The sequence below is a fragment of the Pezoporus flaviventris genome, unplaced genomic scaffold, assembly GCF_033815535.1.
Source record: "Pezoporus flaviventris isolate CSIRO_AGI_PZ_B2104156 unplaced genomic scaffold, CSIRO_AGI_Pfla_v1 ptg000083l, whole genome shotgun sequence".
In the NCBI taxonomy this organism is placed as follows: domain Eukaryota; kingdom Metazoa; phylum Chordata; class Aves; order Psittaciformes; family Psittacidae; genus Pezoporus; species Pezoporus flaviventris.
This window is the reverse complement of record NW_026892631.1, coordinates 13,900,793-13,921,415: the sequence shown is the minus strand read 5'-3', so window position 1 is coordinate 13,921,415 and position 20,623 is coordinate 13,900,793. Positions and strand designations below refer to the sequence as shown.

The following is a 20,623-nucleotide window of genomic DNA, read 5'->3' as shown; positions in this document are numbered from 1 at the left end:
CAAAAAAGTGTATCTGATGTATTTTAACTACTGAAATAGACATTTTACAGTGTCAAACCCTGTTCCTTTCCATCCTCTCACAGTACACAGTTGTGTTATCTCGACAGACCTTAATCTTACTATCTAATTATTTGCCTGAGGTTTTCTAACCATGCCTCTAGTCTTAGTGAGAAATAGAATTTCAGCTATGTATAGCTGTGATAAAGTATTTCATCATTCCATTCCGAGTCATTTAGCTGCTGTTTTGCTGTAAGGTGAAAATTCATTAATTCTCTCTGGCTGCCCATGCATTTTAAGTCTGGACAAATAAAAATAAGCAGAGGAAAGAAAGGAATATGCTGGATGTTGCAGTTCACAAACTGGCTGCGGGTTCACACTTAGCATTACACACTTCCAGGTTTCTGGTTTTAGAGTGCAGCTGGATCAACAGCTACCAAATAAGAAAAAACCTCCAAATTGTAAGAAATGACCTGAGGTTTTCACTCCTTAACATTTGAGATGCTGAGCTCAACGCACATTCCTTCCTGATGCTCGAAGAATCAACCTTCAAGAACCAATTACTATTTATGCAGGTCCTTCACTGCCTTAAACTGGTCTGCCACCATGTCAGCCTCGAAAGGAATGGTCCGGCCTTTCTTTATCTGACACTTTGACAGTCAGAACAGTGACCTAGCCAGACTTGAAGCAGTCCACAGCTTCAAGGTCACTAAGGAAAGAAGAAAGGTGCCAACAATGGCAGTAAGAAGCAGGGAGACTAAAAGGCCTGCCCATGTACTGTGCTTGCACTCCTCTCATAAAAGCCTCCCATCACGGCTGGATTCCATAAACATTTGTGTCTAGGCATATAATAAAATAAGCTTGGGAAACAAAAGCAGAACAAAGCTCTACCCAAATATACACATTACAGCATAGTTATTTCATCCTGCAAACCATCCAGGAGGTAATGAGAAAGTTCCGTAAGGCCACAGTGTTCCAAATACAAGGATAAATTCAAAGCGCTACTACGTGTTTTCACTTACCTGTCTTATAAAGAAGTCTCCATGGATTAGAGACACGATGCCAAAGTTTGTATACTTAAAAATATGATCCATCAGCCACATCATCTGACGGACAACCTGAAAAGTTACCAAAAGAAGCTTAGTAAATACTAAGTGCAGAGAATTATGTATATGCTGGTCACGTTCTTACCACCCTCGCAACAGCAACAAAACTAGCAAACGTATATAAAGCCTTTTATGCCTTTAAGTCTAAAGCAGCAGAGATGCTACACTTCTCCCCCAAGAACAGGATTAAATAGCTGCCTTTTGGCAATATAATACACAGTTCTGCACTATTAGCCACATGCTGAAGTGATTTCTACTCTGCCTTTTCACACAGGTGCTGTAATGCTTCTACTGATGTACCACCACAATTTTAAGCCAGCTGCAAACTAAACCCATCTTCAGTGATCATTAAAGTACACAAAATGATACAGATCTGTATCTGAAACCTCCAACTGGTTTATGTATACCACAAAACCATATTTCCTTATAGTTACTTCTACTCGGGGAATGAGATCACGTTGTTCTCATGCTTCTGATGTGCACACGCTCCACACATGCTCACTCTTTATACAGCAGCATTTAGAGAGACCTCTGGACAGCCCACATGCCATTATTCATTTCTCTTATGGCAGAGCACCACATACATTCCTGAAAACTTCATGAAGTCATGCTCCTTGTCCTGGCCAAGACGCATAACAAGAAGGCAAAAATAGAGGTTGTGCCATCAGATTCACTTTGACCATCATTTCTTACAGGAGAGCAAAGGCATATACCTGATCAGTCCTTTTAAGATTTAAAATAGAAGAGTTACTCCAAAAGAGGTAAATAACATAAGGAAAAAGCTTCTTCTCTAACAAAGTCTTTCTCCTGCATAGCTCCTACATGTAGATGTTGAGAGGGGCACAAATTTGCTCTACAGAACTGAAAACCCCATTGTCTCCTACATGCTGTCATACACTAGGCTCGCCGCCTTTACTCTTCCCTATGTTATAAGGCCACACTAAGACTGATTCAAGTTCAGTGAAACTTTTAAGTCATGTAACATAGCACTCTTCCATTTTCCACTATCAAAACAGCACATGGAGAACCATGACATTCCTCTGGTAGTCACATGATCATTTCTTTAATCTAAAACAGGCACCTCCTGCTTTGCCTCCAATGATGTATCCTACAGAACTGAAAGATGCCAAAGCAGAAAGAAAGCAGTCTAGGCAGTAAAGATTTCCTCTGGAAAATATAATGTATTAGCTGATCACACCTACAAACACCAAAAGCTTGCACAGTAACTGAAATATTTATAAACCACATCCATCACATTAACAATACTTCTAACAAAACAGTCTGATACAGTGCAAGAGGGTGGCTTTTCCCTGTTTTCACATCTCCATGTGGAATATGAAGAAGGAAGCAGATCCTGTTTAATGCAGGAATTCTGTTTTGTAAAAGCAGCTCTAGAATTTACAACTGGGGTCTAGAATTGCATGCATCAGTAAGTCTTTCGTCCAAAGAAATCTAATTATCTTTTGGAGTTCTCTGATTACCTATGCTCCCTTTTGACCACAGAAGTTATAAATGAATCCTGGGTTATATATATATCTGGAGCAAGAGAACTGTCACATACCCTGTTTCTTTCACTTAACCTTAAGCAACTGCAGTTGGATGCTCAAAGTGAAGTTTTTTTTACACACCTGCAAGAACACAGCTGCCAAAGAACACTGAGATACCTGATTGCCTTAGACATTTAGCTGATTTCCCAGTGAATTCTGAATTCACATCCTTGCCTAAGACCACATTAAGAACACCTCAACTTCTGTGGTTTTAATACTAGGAACCTTTCTACTTGAAGATCTTGGATAATGCAAGAGCACCCATTTCTGGACCCTTCAACATCACTGGAAGGGGAAAAGGAAAGCATGTCTCAGAAGAGAACAGCTTTCAAAGATATGAAAGGTTTTGCTTTAGAAACAAGCATCCAGTTCTTCCCTGTGACATGCTAGTATGCTCTCTTGCCTGCCAGTGGCGCTTCACTACTAGATACATCCAAGGAAACAAAGACACACAAGGTATTTGTGAGTGAGAGAAGAAAAACTTGTTTCTAGATAGAAGTCCCCACCTGAGACTCTAATACTAGTGAAATGGTTTCCCATAGAGCTATCCCCAGGCCTGGGTTCAATAAAAGAGAGGATCTTAAAGCAAAAATTCCTCTTGCAGAGATTTATATTCTTTCCATTTCAGTAAAATTAGAAAGCCTTAGGGAGGAGACAAAAAAAGAAGAGGTGAGCCCAAGGGACAGCAGTTAAAAAAAGCACTGAGATATTATCACTCCTCAAGGCACTAGAGTATCCGAGTTCATGCCTGTGCACCAGCCCATAGATGAGAGGCCGTGTAAGGAACCATATCCTTGGATAAAAACACCACCAAAACTCCTGACAAGGACTCAGCCTGCAGCAGCACACATATGACTGTCAGCGTTCGCCTCATATGTTGGCATTTTGACAGTTATTGTTCTATTATAGCAAACAGAAGTTAAACCAACATAATCTACGTTACTGGAGGAAGTCAGCAGGCTTAATAACGTGCTTCCCCCAAAAGATCTGTGTCTTTTGAGAAGTTGCCATTCTTCTCCAGGATGTTTCAGGGCAGTCCTGGAGGAGGAACTCTTTCCCAGCAGTGTTAATGCTTCTTTCTTCCCATACCACCTTTTACTATCTTTTTATTTAGATGCCAGTAGGTGTATCCTGAAAGTTGATCATTGCTCTTCTGAGTCTGAAGCCCATCTCACCATGTTTTAGATGACACAGGTCATCTAAAGGCCGTGACATCCATAGGCTTCCTTAGGCTTTTTGAGAGCGAATGACGCGACTTTGTCAAAGGTGAGTGTGACATACAAGTTATAACTAAGACAAAACATACAGGCAGTTTGCTGCAAGCGGGCTACAAAGAGGCAAACTCTAGAGCTCAGTGACTACAAACCTGCCTATAAGCCTGGGTGGTGGTTAGAAGTACAAAGAGGAAATATTTTTAATGTATGAATTAATGAATATATACACAAACTCAAACACATAAAGCTGAAAAGGAAGAACAGGACACATGTATCATCTGCAACCAAAAGGCAAACTAGACTAATGGATATTCATCCTGTTCCACTACCAACAGCAGGACAGATCACACTGCAAGATACTGCTGGTGGCTCTTCTGTTTAGAATCCTCAGGAATGAAACAATGCTCATGAGATAAGTCTTTATCACTTGCATTTCAAGGGGGTTTAAGCAAAGACATTCAGAAGTGTGTTGAGCACAGATTTGCAGTTGTTTATGGACTGAAAGAAGGTTTGGATCCTGTTTCGGGTACTTTTTGCTTCATCCTTCCTGCTCAAATAAGTTCAGAATGCAGAAAAAGTTTTTACCACTTTTATTACAAAATGTAGGTGCCTCCTATTCACAGACCCACTTTCATTTGCACACGTTTCAGAACACAGCAACCTGAACAGACTGGCTTTCATCTTTCAAGCACCTCTACCTTAACAAAGAAACCTGCACTCAAACCAGCTGCAAGCTCTACTTTCTTCCTCCTCACTGCACCCTTCCTGGCACTGCTTTCTGCTGTGAATCAGAAAAAACAGCCACATTTATCAGTCCTAATCCAGTCGGAAAGCAGCAATAGCAGCATTTTAACCTACTTCTCTTTCTTAAACACATAACCTTTAATGTTCATGAGACCTCAACTAACGGAGTGTGTTTTAACACTTCCTCTCACAAACTGGGGCAATTTCTTGAACTACATAAAAAGTATAATTAGGTCACTTCTGATTCACCTGAAGCCTTGCTATGTGGCTTGTCTTATGGTAACATGTGTTAGTCAAGCAATATTTAGGGGTGTTGGTTGATGAGAAACTGAACATGAGCTGGCTTCAGTGTGTGCTTGAGCCCAGAAACCACCTGTGTGCTGGGCTGCATCACCAGCAGTGAGACCAGCAGGTTGAGGCAGGTGGTCCTGCCCCTCTGCTCTGCTCTCGTGAGACGCCACTTGCAGCACTGTGTGCAGTGCTGGTGTCTTCAGCATAAGAAGGACATGGAGCTGTTGCAGGCAGTCCAGAGGAGGCCACGAGGATGCTCAGGCGCTGCAGCACCTCCCATATGGAGACAGGCTGAGAACATTGGGGCTGTTCAGCCTGGAGAAGAGAAGCTGCGTGGAGACCTCAGAGCAGCTTCCAGTGTCTGAAGGGGGCTACAAGGATGATGGAGAGGGACTCTTCATCAGGGACTGCAGCCATAGGACAAGGGGTGATGGGTTCAAACTGAAATAGGTCAAGTTCAGGTTAGATCTAAGGCAGAAGCTCTTCCCTGTGAGGGTGCTGAGGTGCGGGCACAGGGTGCCCAGAGAAGCTGTGGCTGCCCCATCCGTGGCAGTGTTCAAGGCCAGGCTGGACGGGGCTTGGAGCAAGCTGCTCCAGGGGAAGGTGTTACTGTTGTGATTGCTCGGTCTTGTCTTAGCACTTACAAAGCTAGTATGTACCACTCACACAAAGATACACTACTACTATACGGTTTTGATACAGCTGTGTAGGACAGATGCCTGCAGGCCTTTTCTGAATGTTTACATTCTATTGAAAAAGAATCAGACTGCAGCATTCGGAGGCAATTTGAGACAGCAAAGTCCTGCACTTGTGCTAGAAGGAGGTTCACAGCGTGTAAGAAGGACATGGAGCTGTTGGAGCAAGTCCAGAGGAGGTCACTCCCTACTGCTTGTCCTATTGCTATGGTCCCTGATGAAGAGTCCCTCTCCAGCATCCTTGTAGGCCCCTTCAGACACTGTAAGGCTGCCATGTTGTTACTAGCAGATGAATATCAAGGTTGTGAAGGACTCCACGTTAAGTTTAAATTGTATTTAAAGAAGACTGCCTAATTTAAGTAGTTGCCTATAGCCTAAAGATTCCTTTTGGACAGGTAGGTTTGTGTTTTTATCCTCTCCAGTGGTTTCACAGTCACTTACAGGCAACCCGCTCTGTTCAGAAATCCGAAGCATGCTATTTAAGAACACCTGATTCAGCAAGTTCTATCAAGGATTAACTATCCTGATCTTTCTCATTATTTTTAGCCACTTGTACTACTCATGCTATGCTTTATGCATGTGTCGAAGCTTTCTTTTTAATTATCTCTTGATTAGCTAAAACCATTAAAGCCATACTAGGCTCTAGACATGTATATTCAAAAAGCATTGACTGCAATTACTTAAGGGAAAAAAAAGTGCTTTTAAGGATGATTTGCTTTTCTGAAAGCCTGCAAACCTAACACTTTCCATAGTGAAGATTATTCTTTCCTCCGTTTTTAACATCCTCTACATTCACTGCTCTGTCTTGACAGAAACTTTTTACCTATGGAGTCAAACAGGGTAAACACAGCGTGGACTTATATATATACTATTATACATACATGAGTCAATGAAGCCCTATGATATTTAAAAACACTTGATATATGCATAGTCAAGACTATGCGCAATAACATAGCCACTGGACTATGCCCTCAAGGTTGTATCTTCATCGTAAGATTGTCCTATGCATAATATTGATGAAGGGAATTAAAGAGCGTTTATTCTGTCATTCTCCTCACTGGGGTATGGTAGAGAATTCATTTAACTTCCTCAATACCCAAAGAAATTCAAGCAATTAAAAGTACTTTTAAACCCAGTTTTCTCTAGGCTACGGGAGGAAGAAAGAAATCTGTCTCTGCTCAGTCCTGACGGGTATTTCCATGGTTTCTTTTCTGAACTGGGTTTGTTTGAGCGTTTGGGGTGTTTCGGTTTTGAGAGAAAACTGAAATACCTGATAGAGATTCAATGTACACCCAATCTATATTAATATACCCCAACAGTGCCACAGTTACAGATGCAACAAAAAGCGGTTGTTGTTTTGTTTCTTCACTGTATGGTCTCGAGAAAGAAGACAACACTAAGACACAGCTGAGGTGCTTTTTCACCTTGCCAGGTATACTGTCCACCCTTTGCAGCCTAATCCTACACACCCCCCTCCTCCTGACCTGCACATAGATTTGCTAGCCTGTTTAGATCCCATATTCTATTTTTCAGCACTACACTTCCTAGATGGGAATCTTCTGAACAGCAGTGCATGAAACAATTGACATTAGCTGCACTTCTCACAAAAAAAATGCTTAAGGGCTTGTAAAATAAGAGCTCAAGCAATTTTGACCTCAGCTAGCTGGCTTAGTGTGGACATGTTGTCATAAGGAAGTCACCTTCAGTTTCTGAACTCCTATATATGAAAATTCCAATGCACAACTTGCTTCCGACTTTGAGAAAAATTCCATGCTGGAATAAAGTCACAACCAAGAAGCCAGACTTGTGCTGGTTTGAGCAAAGTTAGCAGAAGCTGCACAAGAGCATGAGGAGAGAAGTCAAGTACATGATTACCTGCCAGGAGATCTGCTTCCCTGCGTTAACGTAAACAGGATGCACACTGACTCAGCTCCTATTTAACCTTCTTGAAAGGCAACCTTTATGGTCTAAAACCTGCTCCAAGGTACTGGCTGTCACATTAAACCAAATCTGATCAGGGCCTTGAGATTATTAACACCCAAGTCAGTCATCAATACCCCACACACAGATGTGAGCACCCCACACACAAGCTGACAGATCACGTACACGGAAGCTATCCCACTCCCCAGCCGTAGCCTACCGTGCCTTTATCCTGAAGGCACATCATCAGAGTGCAGACGTCACCTGTTGCTTGATGGTTCACCAGCACCATGGCTTCATCTTCTGATACTGCATTAACATCATCACCCCATTCCACTACTATTGAAAAAAATAACGTAAAAAGGTCAATTTTACAATGACTATAAACGTAACAAAAAACCCCAAAGACCCAGATAATTGTAACAAAGGAAGCTACATGCTACATGTCCATTTAAATTGGCACATAGCGTAAAGATAGGAATATCAGCAAGACCATTTTTCTAAGCAGAGGGTATCCAGCTTAGTTTTAAATTGCATGCACAGAATAAGAACAAAACAAAAGTTCTCTACCAGAACATATGCACAGAGATTGATCTTTTTGTGTCATTACACCATTCTATATTTAGGGTCTCAAAATTACATAAGCTTTTGACCCAGCTTTCAAATTCAACTGTCTCACCTCATTAGATTAAAAAACAAATCACGCTGGCAGAGATGGTTTTTGGTCATTTGTTTTTAACTTAGCAAGTTTGTTTCATTTCTACACTTACTATTAATAAACTACCCCGGTAAAAGCAAACCAAAATTCTGCAGTTGGATCATTGGGTTTAAAACGCTACATTAAACAAACTCAGTAATTCACATCTGAACAAGCTAGCTCTAGGCAAGAAAGTGGCTTCAGAGAATGCTGCTCAAATGACAGAAACTATTAGTCACTCTTCTGTAGAGCTGATAGTCCAGTGGTAAGAATGATGTCAGGAGGAAGCTACAGCTGCTGATCAGCCAACATTTACCCTGACTACCAAGAATTCCTGAGGTATGAAAAAGGAGCTCAAATTGCTGCTTCCATCATCACCAAGTAACTAAACAGAAAAAGAGAGACGACTGCCTCCCAGAGAAGAACACAGGATGGAAAACCAGGTTGTAAGCCTGTTGTAAATTGAAGACCAGAATATGTCTAATGCTGCCACTGGGGCAAAAAGACAAGCACATGGAGTCTGGCCCCTCTTCAATAAAAGGGATGGTTACTGCAGTGCAGGGTAACGGAAAAGATGAGCAGAGCAGTCCTGTGAAGTTCAAAAGGAGAGGCAACACACATTGCCCATGCATGTAGGATAGGAACCTTAAGTGGTTCTCACTCGCTATTATTTCCAACATCAAAGGAAGTATTTCAGCTCCACTGCTGAATCTTTAGCACTGTCATTAACAGATTTCCAGGCAATGAACAACTCTCATCACAGGACAATTAATTACTTTACTACTATTTGTGTCTGAAACAGTGGTTTAACTGATGCAAAAGCAATAGGTAACATACTGAAGACAACACCCTAGAGTCCCTGCACAGCTTCCCTGTCCTTGCAGAAATCCATTTAGCAACAGGCCTTTGAAAACTGTCACTTTATTACGTTAGTATTGAAGTAAGACTTGAACACAAAGTAAATAAATGAAATGCTGTATTTACAAGTAGAATCAGAGATAAGAAGGTAGGAAGGTGCATTCACTCCGTAATGTTCAACTTCCTTTCCCTGGGCAAGCTAAGCACAGATCCTCTCTTTTTCTTAACATGAACTTAGAAGATTCCCCTTTATCCCTCCTCCTCAATTACATGCAAATTCCCTCTAATGTCCTCTCTAACTCCGTGGAAGCTGGGAAATGCCTGGTTGTGGCAGTCACAGTTCACCATGCACCCTCCTTATCAAGTATTTCACATGCCTGCCTATGGCAGTACCCCACAAAGCAAGAAACTAAGATGAAATAAGAAATGCTTTACAGAGAAATGAGTCATACTGATTCTGAAAGTATTACTTCAGTGTCTTTATTAAGAAGCCAAGATACAATTGTCTTACCGGAGTGTGGCCTTCCGACAGTAATAAAAACCAAGTACTAAATACATTCAGCATCTGCAAAACAAGGTTTCTCACAAGTAGCTCATCATTTCCAAATACAATTCTTTTATTTCTAGATCACCCAGAGAAAAAGGGTTTACTTTATTACAGATACTGCCCCGGAACACATAGATTAATGCTACCCATCAGTTCTACTGCAGAGCAGCTTAAAAAGAAACTCTTTTTAGCCTTCAAATATGTTTCACAGATCTAACTTTCTGCAGGATTAAAGCTCACGACTGAAGAACGTCAGCCATAAGAAGTGCATGCACTTGAAAACAACTAAAGAGGAGAACTCTCTTTATCCATCAACTGGCCAGGCTAACAGCTCAACTTCTGTGGCTCAGCTGACAGGTAGGAAGTTGTTAAACTCACAGTGATTCAGCTGGACATCCTCTAGTTCCTTTGCCCTGTCATTTCTCCTCAGGCAATCAGTGTGTTTCTTGTGCTTAATAATGCTTTATGGTCAACTGATTGACCTGATTACCAAGGAGAAAGGAATCAGTTTGTGCAAGTCCTTCGCAGAGCATTTCTGGATGGGAAACTGAACAGCAAACCACACAAGCGTGCAGAGAAGTCACTGCCATTACCACACATTCTTAAAGAAGGAAAAACCCCTTCAAATATCCAGAATTTTAAGTTCATTGTGTCCCCTTAAAGTCAGTGGGGGAAAGAAATGCCTGTCTTCAATTATTCCACCACACTGAAATACCCCAAAGGATCAACTTGCGCTTTCAGAAATACTTGTGCTATTACGTTGCTCCACTGCAGTTGGAAACAGTCACATCAAAACCCCAGCTGCATGGCAGGAGAACCAGGAACGCTGCTTTGCTCCACTGCAACCAGACAAAAACCAGTTCAAAGACAACTGTTCGTCACTCAGGGGCCTGAAAACCAGCAAACATTGCTCCACAGCTACCTTCTATTGCTGGGGTGCATTTCATAGGGATACTGGGTCTGTGCCTGTAGCCTCGCAATAGTAAGGTTTCTGAAAATGCAGTTTAACATAGTGAAAAAACATAAAGTAAGGAAAAAGCAGGAAATCAGTTCAACACGGAAATTCAAAACCATAGTACACTCAGTGCCAAGCAAATCTGGTAATCCTGATGAGTAATGACATCTTTCCCCCCCAAGATTGAGACATGACTGGCTTAGCTGTAAGAGGTTCTTCATCTGTGACGTAGCATTGCAAGGAAAAGGCTTCTCCAGGAAAGGATGAAGACAACGTTACTTGCAACTGCATGTGCCGCAAGACAAGAAAGAGATACCCTTCTCTTATAACAAGTCCGAGATGGACACGAGTCTCTAAAACCATCAAGAAAATATTTCATCTGATGAGCAACAAACCAAGCTTTGCATGAGCTCATCCCTGCAGAGCTTAAAGGGGAAAATAAAAGCAATGAAAGAGTTTTTTTCCATGTTTTTACTGAACTTTTATAAATCTAAATATATCTATTGAGAGTTCTCAGAACATTACCAACCTCACAAAGTTCGACAAGGCCAAGTGCAAGGTCCTGCACTGGGTTGGGGCAATCCCAGGCACAAACACAGGCTGGGCAGAGAAGTGATTCAGAGCAGCCCTGAGAAGGACTTGGGGGTGTTGGTTGATGAGAAACTGAACATGAGCTGCCTTCAGCATGTGCTTGAGCCCAGAAACCTGGCCTGCATCAAAAGGAGCGTGACCAGCAGGAGGTGATCCTGCCCCACTGCTCTCGTGAGACCTCACTTGGATACTGCATCCAGCCCCGATTGCAGAAGGACGTGGAACTGCTCGAGCGAGCCCAGAGGAGGCCACAAGGATGCCCAGGGGCTGCAGCACCTCCTGTATGCAGACAGGCTGAGAACACTGGGGCTGTTCAGCCCAGCTGCGTGGAGACCTCAGAGCAGCTTCCACTGTCTGAAGGGGGCTACAAGGGTGCTGGAGAGGGACTCTTCATCAGAGACTGTAGCAACAGGACAAGGGGTGATGGGTTCAAACTGAAACAGGGCGAGTTCAGGTTAGATCTAAGGCAGAAGCTCTTCCCTGTGAGGGTGCTGAGGTGCTGGCACAGGCTGCCCAGGGATAAGTGGTAAATGCCCCATCCCTGGCAGGGTTCAAGGCCAGGTTGGACAGAGCCTTGGGCGATACGGTCTAAGGTGAAGTGTCCCTTTCTGTGGCAGGGGGTTGGAACTGGATGATCTTAAGATCCTTTCCAGCCCAAACCATTCTGTGACTATATGACTGGCTGTTTTGTCCTTAACATAACTGTGTGCATGTAAGCACTGCTATGAATAAATATTCAGGCACTTTAATTGCAGTATGTCATTAGACTGGGCAAATGACTACTCAGCTAACTAACAATTCCATAGATTAATTTCATACGTACCTGGCAAGAATGGCAATATCCACACAATTGCCTAGCAATGAATTTGAACTAACTTCATTTTGCATACTGCATTTTAAAACTTCAGATATGTTCTGAGATTTTCAACCATCTCTTCTTCATTAGAGTTACTAGTTTTACTACAGCGTGTAAAAATCAGCATAAATTTTATTGGCAGCTTAAGTTCCAATGAATACCTAGGGCTATTATTTCAAGAGGCATTGGGTCTTAACTTCTTATTTCCCCACTGAACTGGAAAGCAAGGAAAAAAAGAAAAAACCTCCAGGAATTTGGAAATGGGCAGCGAAGGAACCAAAGGCAATTCTCCTACTAGCACCCAATCCTACAAGCTACCATGTTAATTCCATATATAAAAAAGATGAAAGACCCATGCTTTATAGCAAGGTCGGGGAAACTCTAAGTGTTCTAATCACAATAATTAAAACCCCCAAACCCATAAACCAGTCTAGATAAAACCCCTGAAAGTTGTTATATATGTAAATACATTGATTTGGAAATTCATTTGCTGTTTAGATTTGAGTCTACAGACAAGATGCACAACTTTCTCTAGAAACTGGAGAACTTTTACCCCAGAACTTCTCACTCCTTAGTTCAGTTTTCTTCACATCACTCATAATCGCTTGCATCCACGAGGCAAGAAAACCTGTTCCAAGCAGCTGCAGGTTGGCAACACACAGAACTGAAGAGTACAATCAATCGCTTGGAAACCTTCAGCAGCAAATAAATGGCACTATTAACAGACAGTCTCCTTTGCTTCCTCAAAGAGGGAACATTATTATTAGGTATTCAATAGTGACTGTAACTCAATCAGGTTTCTATGTTTTAAACACTCCTCACACTCAAGCAGTTTTGTTCGGCAAGTTGCATCCTGCCTTACTCTTAACTCACAAATGGCTCATCAGAGCATGTTTCAGCTAGAGTAGCTATGTACAGTTGTTAAACTCATTTGTCTCACCTCTGTAGATGAGATTCTTTGATAGCTGGCATTAAGAAATCCCAGAAGTGACATGAGAGGTTGAATACTACTTAGCATGCCTAGACAGCATTAAAAAAAAAAAAAAAAAAAAAAAATGAGTATACTAAAGGTGCGGGGTTTTCCCCTTAACAAAAAGGTTCAAGGCATTTGTCTCTCTGAATTGGTTGCCTACATGAAAAAAGGGAAAACAAAGAGCGGACTAAGTAAATCAGCACACAGTTAGGTTTTTACACTTATTAAGCACGTATTTTAGGGTTAGAAAGTATTTTAAACCACCTATGTTAAATCAGACACATATTATAGAAAAGAGAAAAAGAGCTCTTCCTATCCCACCCCTTCCTGCCAAAATTCATACTGCCGAGGAAACCCTCACATATTGTGTCTGTGTACACACAAGACATACAAGTGATCAGTAAAAGTAGTCTGGAAAAGGAGGGAAAGAACATGCACACAACATAACATCTCCTTAAACACAGCTTCGTTTAATGTGTTATCTTTCATTTCATATTAAAGAATGTACCCTCGCTACAGAAGTATGGGCAATTTCAATGCTCTTACAATATACAAACCTTAAGGTTGTGAAAATCTGTTTCAAACAAGATTTTGATACCAAAAGAAGCCTCTTCTACAGCTAACTTGGCTCAGACTTTCATAATGATGATAAACTGACCTGGGCTGACAAACCGTTCCTTTTATTTCCATCAAGAAAAGTGTTTATCATTGAGAAGTCAAAGAAGCAGCAGCTGGGGAAGAGAAGCCTGCAGATACAGGATGTTCCTAGACTTCACGTTAAATAAACCAAGATCAGGTTTAACATGGCCCAGTCACCATCTGTGTGTTTCTGTGACAGACCATCGTGCACACCTCTACGCTTCACTGCAAGAAACAATGCACATTTCCTTTGGCCTTCAGTTCCACTCTTTTTTGCTTCCTTTCCCTCTCTATCTGCAGCTGACAGGCAGAACTGCTTTGTGGAGAAGAGGACTTTAGCAGTCACAATATTTACGCCCTTAATCAGCCCACACTCTTACTTCAATTCACCGACAGGAAGAGGTGTTAAAAACAGGAGACAATTACAATAGAGATGCCCTGGCTCTTTCCCCTTTCCAGCCAGCCCAAGAACCACATTTTTCCTAAAGCACAGCAGTTCCTTTTGGAAACGGGCCCTAGTGATGACTGCTTTTGAAGGCTGACTTAATTTTCCTGGAGTGCATGTTCAAGACCTCATGGGTACAGTTTGCTTGAGTTCTATAATTCACTGGCACGAGAGATGATGCTTGTGGCTGAAGAGAGGCCTCCTCTTACCCATCTGTGAGTGAGAATCAATAAAAGTGAAACCTTAGCTCATCTTCAGTGAAGCAAACTTCTTCCACTGACTTCAGTACAGGCAGCACCACCTCAAGAGCTTCACCTCCTCACAATTATGCTAGGCAAGCAGTTTATATGATAAGAAAACTTTTCAAGTCAACAAATTCTGTCAGGATACAGAAGCTATGCTCACTATAGGTATTGAAGAAATAGTTCCAATATATCCTAAGTCTTACAAGAACACATCTCTCACTGGACACACCCTGGAGGTCTCCCAGCAGCTATTTATGCTGCTCCCACAACAGTGCTTGAACGTAAAGGCACCAAAGTCACACAGCTCCTAGTTCTGATCATCCAAACTGGAACCTCAGTTGTATACAGTGGTTACTGCTTCCAAGGAGCAGTATGAGAGAGACAGTGTTTGTAGCCACATAAGCAAATGTGGACTGTGAAACGTGAAGACTGTGACTGATATCAGCTTTCATGGCTATACTGCTCATAAACTGCAGCAGCCAAGAAGCCACTCCACTGTCTGTACTGCTGCTTCTATTATTAGAAAAGCAAATGCAAGACTGAAGAATGGGATGGAGTGCTGAAATCCTTCTGAAGTACCTCAAGCTCATGAGTCAGACCACTCGCAGAAGGAGCAAGCTGTACAGCACATTCCTCCCTGCTGACAGATAAAATACATTAACTATCCAGAGGAACATCAATGCATTCATGAAATAATACCCTAATGCTCTAATGCCTCACATGCTGCAGGTATTATGGTGGCCAGGAAGAATCAGTTTGTTTGAAGCCTAGAAGAAAGAGAAGCAAAGCAATGGGGCAGTCTCGCAATCTTTCTCACCACAAAAGAATACATTTTGTGTATTTAGCACACTTAAGAAACAAAACAAGTAAAGGTTACTAAAGGATACTGCCAATCGCTCAAGTAAGGCTTGAAAGTTAAAAACAATCCTAAGGGGTTCAAAGGATGCACAAAAAATTACCTACTTTGAAGCACATTGATGGCAAGGTCCTAAAAAGACAGAAGAATCTGAACCAATGGTAAACAGACTTCAGGTTAACTGCGGTCACTTCAGTTCGTGTTTAAAGCATTACTTTGGTCATTCCTAGTTATATTGTGGAAAGAAACACTGTTAATCTACGTTCAAAAATGTTTACTTTCAACACCAAGTAAAGACAAAGTTTACAGCCTGCCCTCAAGATGACCAAAACAGAAACTGAAGTGGAACTTGTGCCTTTTGCTGATTAAAACCTTCCGAACAGACTGGGCATGACCAAAAAGCTGTAACACCGCGACAGAAGCAAAGAAACAGACTTCCATAAAACAAGCATTGAAGAGACAGAGGCTCTGAACAGAAGGAACTCAGCTAAATTGTTACACAGAGCAAAGACAAGATTTGCTACAAACATGCAATTCTAAGCGGTGAGAACCCTCCTTTGGCATCACGGGGCCAAAGAGTCCCACAAAATGTTCCACTGGTGTTTACTGCTCCCTCGATGGACAGTATGGGCTTGAAAATGTTAAAAAGAATGAAGACATACAAGGGTCTTTTTTACTTTTCTGCCATTCAACCCTGCTCAGAGACCACGATGGAAACACCACAGTCAATTCCTCAACACAAAGAGATCCAGCACTTGCCCAAATAGACCCTTTTCATCAGACAGGGGATGTGGGTCCTGTATTTCAGTCATTTTATCTATATTGATAACTTTTATGAGTGGGAAAGGATTCTCACCACTCAAGCATACAACTTCATACAATAAATCCACAGAACACTTCCATTCGTTCACCCGTAACACTGATGGTTAGTCTTAACAAGAAGGTAGCCCAACACCAAATTTGCTTAAGTTGATATCACAGTCTTAAAAGTCCTCCTCAGTCATCCAATCTCAGTCATACATTGAAACTACAGTATTTTAAGTACTGTTACAATGCCAAATACATCCTAAGATCAAAGAAAATTGTATCTGTAAGACTGCTTTATGAAAAACAGGCTGGCTTTTCTGGAGTTAAAAGGAAAAGTGACTTTGAAATCAAGGGAGTTTCAGAATCCACCCCCATTACAACAATTCAAGCATGTTCCTCTTTGTGAAAGAGCAGTGAGAGGAGAAGAAAGTGCTTCTTTTCTATGATGAAAACTACACCAGTGCAGCTGGGTAACTAAAACATGCCACAAATACAGAGCTTGCTGTTACTGTTACCCTTATCACCCTTTCAAGCAAAGAACAGTTGGCTGTGGCTCTGTGTTTGAATGGCTTGAACCCAGCAGGTTACAACAGTGCTGTACCCATACTCATCTGCCCCATCACTACTGCTCTGCATCTAACCAAACAGGAACAAAGCCGACAAGCAGGATCTGACACATCAATCCCTGACTGCCATGGCGTTTTTGGTTTTATTTTCCCTTTAAAAACTACAAGTATTGTTACAAAGATTCCTATCTGCTGCGTGAGCTGGAGAACTTGTTTCTTCCAGGATTCAAGTCAGACAAAGTCTGAGGCAGGCTTTTCTTCTATAGATATGAAAATAATGAGAAATAAAACAGGAGGAAAGAGGAAGATTTATTTAGAGCACAACAAAAAGGGTGGGGGTAAGCTCATCTGAAATTCAGTATGGCAACCCAGGGACTTGAGATTGAGGAAGGAAAGCTGCAGGAGAGAAAATGATCATCTCCAGCGCACGAAGCCCAGTCACTGGGGTTGTACCCCAGGCTCCATACTGGTACCAGTAGTGTTCAACATCCTCATTAGCAGCCTGAACTATGGAGCGCACCCTCTAAGTTGGCAGCAAGCTTGCAGACAATGAAGAACTGGGAGGAGTGGTTGATAAGCTTGCTCAGTGCTGGGGAGCACTGGGTCCAGTCCCGCGCTCCCCAGTACAATGTAAGATGCAGACTTACTGGAGGAAGTCCAACAAAGGGCCACTAAGATGATTAAGGGACTGAAGCATCTTTCACACGAGAAGAGGCTGAGGGAGCTGGGACTGTTCAGCCTGGAGAAGTAAAGACTTCAGCAGGGTAAACCTTACCCATGTGTAAGTACCCAAGAGGGGTGCAGGGAGAGGAGTAGATTTACCCAGACTACAGATGAGTAGATTTGCCCAGGCTGAGAGGCAACAAGCACAAACTGAAACATAGGACATCCCACTTCAACAGAAGAACAAATCCTCTAAGAGTGGTCGGACACTGGCACAGGTCACACAGTGAAGCTGTAAAGCGTCCATCCTTGGACCTATTCAAAACCTGACTGGACACGGACCTGGGCAACCTGCTCTAATTGACCCTGCAAGGTGCTCAACTACATGATCCTGGGGTCCCTTCCAAACTAAACAACTCTATGATCCACAGCCTGACACTAGGAGGAAAAACAAGAGTCTTAACAGAATTCTTTCTTAGTGGATTCCCCCAGCTACAACAAAACCTACTTTTTCCTCCTGCAGCATGAAAAGGTGCAGCCTTTAAACAGTCATAAAGCACACACTGCAAATACAAACCGGAAAGGTTCTGTCTTGCTGCTACAGAACTGCAGTGTAGACGTAAATTTCAGGGCTAGCTCAAACTTTCATATTACAGAAGCAGAATGATTCACCTGGGATCATCAGATTCAGGCAGGAAAGTGGAACCAGTAAACACCACCACAAACTCGAAGCAAAGATGCATTTTAGCCAGAATAAGCCATTGCGATCACTGCTATGAAGTCCTGACATCTTCATTTATACCTGTATCTTTAGCTACATTACACAGTATGATGGCAAATTACTTCATTGAGACTGTTTTGTTGCATGTCAAGCATGAAGCATACAAGCAACCACATTGAAATTGAGCTACTTTCAGTTACACAAATACCCAAAACATTCAAATTACTACTTAATGCTCAGATAGAGCTGTTGACACTTAATTAAACTTAAACCTTAGACTAGTAATAAGTAAACAAAAAAACCCAAACCCAAAGTGGGAAGGCCTCAATTATTTCCCCTATTATCTTTATTCAAGATATTTCCTGTTTTTCCAGTTTCGGACAAGGTGCTCTAACATGAGAGGCAGAAAAGAGCCAGGGCAACACCATGTGATAAAAGTCAGCCCAACCACAGCTATCAGATGAAGATGGGATGATGGGGCAGCAAACAACAGTTGGACCAGAAAGGATCATTATGGAAATGAGGTCTGCTACACTGGAAGACCTGCTGGGCAAGACTGGTTGTCCCAACACGCAAACCATAACCAGCACAGGTCACCTAAATTACCTTTGAAATTGTTACGGATTTCTTTTAAAAACAAACTTGTTAGGCATGTTGTGGTTTTTAGAGCACAGCAAGCTTAAGAGTTTTGGTCTTTTAAAGAATGTCAGAACAGGTTAAAAACATGCAACAAACCTCCCCCACCCCTTCTTTTTCCTGGAAGCTTAAGTACAAAAGAGAAATATCCTTGTTACAAAAGTTCTGTAGCTACATGCCACAGCACAGTACCACTATTTTGGCAGGGTCAGGGTGGCAGCCGTTTGACTTTTAGCAGGCTTTGGATTTGGTTGGGGAAGGCAAATTAAAGCAAGTATTTTCTCCCTCAGAGAGCCCTCTGAAAGCACATCCTTTATCACAGTCCAAGTACTGCACGGTAACAATAACCTGAGCTGTCTTTGTAGAGCCAACTGACTATGCAGCAGAATCTACTCAGGGGCAGTACTGAAATCCTACAATACCATTACTACTGTTTCCTTTTGAGTCACTGGCAATGGTATGCATTACTCATCTGATCCTGTTGCTTGTCCTTCCAGATGTGAAATTCCCTGTGATGCTGAAGAGTCATTCGTAAGGTACTTCACTTCCCTTAGCTATTAAGGGGGCTCCAAAGCTATCATATCATACAGTCTTAAAAAAGGAAACAGATACAAGACAAAAACAGATCTTCTTGGTGGGGTTCCAGGGGAGGCAATGCCCAGATAATACACCCAGGAGCACAGCCCTGAGTAAAGGGATACTTTTTACGTTGTGTGATCAACACCAAAGAACAGTAAATCCAAACCGACTGTGTGAAAAATCCCATTAGGGCAATGGTCTCTGCAAAGCAAATTACTTGTGAAACAGCAGTCCTGCCTCCTCCAGGGAGAGGACTATCTCTTTCAAAGCAGGGGGAATGGTTGAAACCTGCTTTGCAGCATCAGCTCTTAACTTGATGTAAAATAGTCAGCCTTGTGCAAGCTGGCTACAACAAACTAATAAACCAGAAGCCACTGTCCAGGACCACAGCATTCCGAGTTCCATCCCACCGTTGGCTGCTTGTGAGGAGCCGCACACTGCAACACCACAGGACTTTCTATTGGGAACCAAGCTTTCTTCTTTATATGACAGAAGTAGCGTCTGCACTGTGTAGTCCAGAATAATATGAATACTGGGGAAACTGGACAAAGACTCCACTGAGATAAAGTGCACCAGCAAGGCAGAAACAAGCCTTCAAATAACAAAAACTGGGGAAAACCTGTAATTCTGTTTCATGAAGAAACACGAGCAGGGTCTGATGGCTGGAAAGAAATACAGGTAAGACTCACCTATTACCGTAAACAGATGGATGTACCCTACACTACATTTGTTGCTTTCAAAGTGGACAGATTTGACCCCTTAGCGCTTCTGACAGCAACGCATAAGATTTGAAGGTGCCTGTTGCAGAAAGTTGACGTATATTCTGCGATAACTGTAGAACTGCCCAAAATGAACTCCTGGTAGAGACTGCTCAAGATTTGCCACTGTTATTTTAAGAGGGAGCAAGCTCTATTACAACAAAGTTCTGCAAAACTTGCTGGTTTGCTCTTAATTAACAAAACCGTAAGTGGAAAGCCACAGTTCCAGCCATATGGAAGACCCTGCTCCTACTTAATCCAAATTTCCAAGTCAAGCCAGTTGTAAGTATGGTATTACGGAGCAAGTGGCATATAGCAATGAACCTGCCCAGGAAGAGATGGCCATTTCCATGATTTACAGATTGCTTTTTACTTCAAAGAAATCAGATCATCTACAAGCTTTTCAGATGTTTTTCCCAAAAACACAGCTGCAGAAGTATCAGGACATTCAGCAATCTTACACCAAATATCCCAAGGCCATGAAACATCAAGTCTTTCTGGGGACAGAAAAACTCAACAGAATTTAGCTATTACCTAGTGCAATATGGGACTGGGGAGGCTAGCTAGCAATGAGAAGACATGAGGTTCCAGGGCCCTGCCACAGGCAATAGAATAGAATCATAGAATGATTCGGGTTGGAAGGGACATTAAAGATTCTATCATGAAGATTTTATCACATCACAGCTAGAGAGGTAACTCATCCAGGGTTTTCTGCTA

General features: G+C 42.1%; 1 protein-coding gene across 1 annotated transcript in view; it reads right to left on the bottom strand.

Annotated features, from left to right (window-relative positions):
* The window catches only part of LPGAT1 (lysophosphatidylglycerol acyltransferase 1), a 56,696-nt gene that overhangs the window by 22,928 nt on the left and 13,145 nt on the right, over positions 1–20,623 (bottom strand). The window contains exons 2-3 of the mRNA XM_061475455.1: positions 7,735–7,853; positions 1,020–1,115 (exon numbers count right to left, since the gene is read on the bottom strand). Of these exons, the coding sequence (XP_061331439.1) occupies positions 1,020–1,115; positions 7,735–7,853 (215 nt within the window). The remainder of the gene's footprint in view (positions 1–1,019; positions 1,116–7,734; positions 7,854–20,623) is intronic.